Raw genomic sequence first — 6000 nt, forward strand, 5'->3', positions numbered from 1 at the left:
ATATTTTTCATTTATTCATTTTTGCAAACGATACAAGTAATCATTTTTTAAAAAATATTTTTTAAATTATTTATTTTTCGAGAAACAAACGGAGACTTAATCCTTCCCCTCCTCTCCTCCCTCAATCCCAACTATATGTGTACTCCTTGCCCATCATTGATCATCGTCCATCATAGACACCATCGCTATCATCGTATCTGCCCTCTCTCTATCTCTTCCGGCCTCTTGAAAAGAACTCATAAACATAAAATAATCACATGATCAATGGCTACGATAATATTAATCTATATGGACCGATCTTTGTAATGACTCCTTCTCCGTCCTCCGTTGCGTGCATGCTATGGGGCCGCCAAGAATTTGTGAAGCACTTTTATTAGTATGGCCTTTGCCCGCCCCCCCCCCCACAACTCCAATGGAGTTAGTTCTTTGCTAAGATCCTTCTTTACCCAACGAAAAACTAGAAAAAATGATACTAAAAGTGCTAAATGTTTTGCATAGCGCTAATTTTAATGCCAAAACTTTTCGTCGGATCACTTTAGTCCATTTAAAAGAATGATTACTTTAATGCTAATTTCGATTTGGATAATCGGAAATCCAACGTGACAATATTTTATTAATTGCCCTAATTAACGTGGCTCGCTGGCGTGCCCAGTCAACATATATACCCCTAAATGACGTCATCTACATGTTTTGCCCTAAATATAAACCCTAAATTAGACAATCAGTCATTTTCCCAAATTCAAAACCCTAATTTGGTTTTCCCCCAAAATTAATAGTTGAATCTTGTAATGGAGAGCAGGAGCAAGACAAACGGCTCAAATTCCTTTTACCTGTTGCGAGATTCCTCCTCTAGCACTAAGCCCCAATTTTTTCCCTCCAAGAATCGAGACCTAATTTTTCCCTTCAAGGACCGAGCCCTATTTTTTCCTCCAATCACCAAATCCTAGTTTTTTCTTGTGCCAATTGAGGGAGTGAGAGAGGATGACGATGGTCGAGAGAGTGATTGAGTGAGAGCGAGAGAGATGGCACACGAGTGAGCGAGCGATGACGTCTGGTTACTTCAAACCTTCAAGGACAATGAGAGGGAGAGAGAACAAAATGCAAGCGTTGAACGAACGACTGTCTATTTTGAGAGAAGGTTCGTGCAATGTTGTTTAGACAAGCCGGCCACCTCAAAAGTCTACACTGGACTCGTTTTTAATATAAAAAAGCCATGTCTAGTTAAATATTTCATTATAAAAATCACCTAATATTTTGTCGGAATTTGTCGTCGAATGCACTTAAGTGATCATTTTTTCTTGATTTGGTGCTTAAGTGATTTGGCGAAAACTTTTCTCTATAATTACAATAAATAAAAAAAGCCACGTCAGCATACAAAGTAGTACCTTATGTTTCTCGTTTTATTAACATCAATGTCATCTAAAATCAAAAAATAATAATAAAAAAAGCCATGCAATATTTAAAAAATAGTTTAAGGACTAAATTGAATAATTAAACAAAATACGAGAACGCAATTGAACGTAAATAATGATAAGTCATAAACTAAACGGAATATTTTGTTCACGTGAGCAAATTTTTTAATGGAAAGACCACATCAAACCACTTTTTAAAGTACTGGGATGACATTAAACCATGAGCAAAAGTTCAAGAATATATATGTCATTACCCCATCCACTAGTTACATGTATAATATACCAATTGGTACGTGCAATATTTACAGGACTATATGTGTCTTCCTCAGTTAATCATATGTCTGCAAATTATTTTTCTAATAATCCAAGATCATGAAAAGAGCCGAAAACCTGGAGAATCCGAGCAAACCCTGTAAGCCGATGAACCCAATTAAGTCCAAACCTTTAATCTACGTAGGTGGTCTCAACCTAAAGCAATTTGCACACTGTTAGTGCAATTTGAACATGTCACTTTTAATTTATGATGTGGAAATCCCCTTATGCCGCAATCAATTACGCCAACTCTAGTAGGTTAGGAGAACGTGATGTTTTGCATTAAGGCTTAATTAGCAGCGCTACCCACTCATGTTATCTTCAATTTTGAATGAATTTGGAATATCAAGCAATTACATATTATAATTGAATATAATGGATATTACACATTGATTATATTTTTGATGTCTGCGTACTAGCAGGTTCCTAACTTGAGTGTTGAATAACCCTGTTTTTATATGTTGGAGTAGAAAACGTATATCTTCATGAAATGTTGTCATCAAAATTCATTTTATTAGATCAATCAAATATTAAAAGAAAAATAACGGGACATACATTGAAATGGAAATATTTTTTGATCTTATAGTATAGTCCGACACGTTCTCGTAGTGAGTTGGGACTAGAAGCCACTTGAAGTCAACGACTCTATTCGGGTTATGTAGCTAGCTAGGCCATCTAGAGTGATAGAAGACCAGCATTGACTATGGACTTCCAAGTACTATCTCGCCACAGTAGCTACATATGGATAGATGAGAGATTAGGGTTTAAGGATTTCGAGGAGAGTGAAATTCAGAGTATTTTCAAACTTTGTGCAGTAGACGTATCGTTGTGATGTGTTTGAATGCGTGTACTTCGTTATTTTGCTTGTCTGATATATAAAAAATGAGAGATGTCTAATATGTAGCGAAATCAGGGGGAGATATGAGATAAATTATCTAAGTCCTCAATATTGTGTAAGTAAGTGATCAAATAATAAATAAACGGAATAAGAAAATAAATCGGATATCAAGTTTATATAGTTCGATACATTCATGGAAAGAGTAGCAACGAATTTCACTATAAATTAAGCGGTACAACAGAGATTATAACCGCATTCGAGTCACTCAAACACTCTCCGTGTTTCTCTAGTTTCAATTACACCTAATAACTCATTCAGTACTTAGCCTTATAATTCCTCACGAAATAATCTCTCAATTTTACAAAAGAATTATATGCAAATTCTTATCACGAGAAATTTAATCGTGAGTTGTTGCTGTAATTCCACAGAGAATATCACGAAGAGAAACCCTCGTCAAGCCCTCGTTGAACGATGATGCTTCAAGACTCTTTGTCCCACTTGTAGAATATACATACATACATACATACATACATTCATATGAAGCACACGTTATATATATATATATATATATATATATATATATATATATATATATATATATATATATATATGGACTTTTCAATTCTTGAACGTGACTCCGAAGAATATTTGTTTCCTCCTGCAACTTAAACTTTTCCTTTTTACAGTCAAATTCTAATCACACCTTTGTATCCAACGCTGAATAGGAAATTTAGATTTGTTTATCAATAAGAAAGAAACTTTCCCACATATTTCCTTTGTCCTCCTTTTTATTTATTTATTTTTAAAATTTAAATTTCGCCTCGAGTTCAAACTCGAGACATATTCTATCACTTAACGTGTTTTTGTTTAAAAAAAATCGTAATTCATCTTTGAAATAAATCTGAACCCTAACAATTCACTTCTTCATTCGTCACGTGACCCAATGCGAAAGTAAGTACGCAGCTTTTCATTGTTTGAAATGTCCCCCAGAGAGAGCAGCCTGTGCAAGTCCAGCAATCCCTCATTCGTCAGCCAAGACGTAATTATTTCATACGCTTCCTTATTTATAATGGACGGTCTGCACCTTAATCTCCTCGTCAATCCTCCCACATCCACATACCACATACCTTCTGTCGAGTGCTGTCTCTCAGCATCATCAATATTTCCAAAGAGTTTGTTCAACCCTCGTCCATGGCACCTCCGCACTTCCTCCTCGTGACCTTCCCCGGTCAAGGCCACATTAACCCTTCCCTCCAATTCGCCAAGCGGCTCGTGTGTGTCGGAGCTCGCGTGACCTTCGCCACTGCCATTCGTGCCCACCACCGCATGGCCGAGGCGAAATCTCCGCCCGAGGGGCTATCCTTCGCCAGCTTCTCTGATGGCTACGACGACGGTGTCGACGAAGGGGAGGATCTCGAGGTATACATGGACGAGCTCAAGCGACGAGGATCGGAGACTTTAAGCGACCTCATCGCCTCAAACCATGAGAACGGTCGGCAATTCTTGGGTGTGTTCTACACCACCATCCTTCCGTGGGTTGCCGATGTAGCTCGTTCTCATGGCATTCCTTCGACGCTCGTTTGGATTCAACCGGCCACCGTTTTGGACTTCTACTATTATTACTTCCATGGCTACGGGGATCTTATTCGTAACGCGGGAGACAATCCTTCGGTGCCAATCCAATTGCCTGGGTTGCCGCCTCTCATGGCCAGCGACATACCCTCCTTTTGCAATGCTAAGAATGAGTACAACTTCAGCCTCCCGCTTTTGCAACGCCATTTCGAGATACTAGTTGAGGAGGCCAATCCAAGGGTGCTGGCAAACACCTTCGATGCTCTGGAACCGGACGCCATACGGGCCATCGATAAGTTTGAGGTGATTGGGATTGGGCCGCTGATCCCCTCTGCTTTTTTGGATGGGCAAGATCCAGCGGACACTTCCTTCGGAGGCGATCTCTTCAAGAGCTCGAGTGGCTACATCGAGTGGCTGGACACGAAGCCAAAGGCGTCGGTGATCTACGTGTCGTTTGGGAGCATCGCTGTGCTATCGAAGCCGCAGAAGGAGGAAATGGCACGGGCGCTCGTAGAGGCCGGCCGGCCATTCTTGTGGGTCATCCGGGAAAGCGGAAAAGAAGAGAGAGAGGAGGATGTATTGAGCTTCAAAGACGAACTAGAAAACCTAGGGATGATAGTGCCGTGGTGCTCGCAAGTAGAGGTTCTATCGCATCCTTCGATAGGGTGCTTTGTGACACACTGCGGGTGGAACTCAACGTCGGAGAGCATGGTCTGCGGGGTGCCTGTGGTGGCGTTCCCGCACTGGGGCGATCAGCAGACGAACGCGAAGCTCGTCACAGACGTGTGGAGGACCGGGGTGAAGGTGACCCCCAACGAGCAAGGTGTAGTGGAGAGCGGCGAGATAAGGAGGTGCTTGGAGTTGGTGGTGGGAGACGGAAAGGAGGGGGATGAGATGAGAAGGAATGCCCAGAAATTTAGGGATTTGGCAAGGGAGGCTGTGAAGGAAGGTGGGTCTTCGGACAAGAACCTTAGGGCCTTTGTGGACGAGGTCATAGAAGCGTCGAAGTGAATAATCTATGGTGTCAGCAGCTAACGGAGTGCTTTCTTGGCGTTTTCTTGAGGGACTTTTAGCGAATGCATATGTTTATGGCTTTTATGTATACTTCATTTGGGCATGGAGCCGTAGCTTTGTTGTTTTGGACAATTTTTGTCCTATCTAGGTGTCATTTTCTCTGTTTTTTTCTTTCCCATTATGCAATGTGGACTGAAAAGTCGTTGAGAAATCTTAACGTGTTAGAAGTGTCGAAACATATTCCTTCTATTTCAACCCGTCATATCTGACGCTTCCGTGCTAAGTCTTCAATCTTGATGGTGGGTCCTACCACTGATGGGTAAAAATACTTCTGAGAATTACAATATTGATCCCAAGCAAGACCTTAAAAGGTTTAGCCGTACCCTCACTTGAACTTCAGAGTTCCTAAGATATAAAGCACACAAAAGGCATTTCCTTTCTCCCGGAAGATAAAAATAGGGAAGCAATTACAAGATGTGAGGTGTGTGGACTTTGGTACCTTAAAATAAGATGTGTATTCATGGAGTGAAAGTAAACAAGCTGTGGAGGCCCTCATAGGAGCACAAACTCCCGTTCCTTGGTGAGGTTAACCTCAACCAAAACTAAGGATCTAAGGGACGACCGAAATTCATTTTTTTCAATAATTCATATCAGAAGTGATGAATTATAAAATACTCCATAGTTGTATCTTCTTCCACCTTAAACTTTGATGAGAAACAAGAGTTCGTGGTTTCAACGGGGGCTGGGGTTAACGGTGTATGTTAAAGCATTCGTGCCTCACTCTTGCGCTCGCTAGGAGGTCACAAAGTGGGTCGAATGCCGGCGGGCACCCGCGAGGGTGACCAGATTATT

General features: G+C 40.9%; 1 protein-coding gene across 1 annotated transcript; it reads left to right on the forward strand.

Annotated features, from left to right (window-relative positions):
- Positions 1-3669: 3669 nt before the first annotated feature.
- On the forward strand, positions 3670-5392 carry LOC115686270 (phloretin 4'-O-glucosyltransferase-like). Its single transcript, XM_030611494.2, has one exon. The coding sequence runs from the start codon at positions 3754-3756 to the stop codon at positions 5143-5145; it is 1392 nt and encodes a 463-aa protein (XP_030467354.2). The 5' UTR covers positions 3670-3753; the 3' UTR covers positions 5146-5392.
- Positions 5393-6000: the final 608 nt, after the last annotated feature.

The sequence above is a fragment of the Syzygium oleosum genome, unplaced genomic scaffold (assembly GCF_021117445.2).
Source record: "Syzygium oleosum isolate NSW1041296 unplaced genomic scaffold, Sole_v2.1 Sole_v2.01, whole genome shotgun sequence".
NCBI classification, from domain to species: Eukaryota; Viridiplantae; Streptophyta; class Magnoliopsida; order Myrtales; family Myrtaceae; genus Syzygium; species Syzygium oleosum.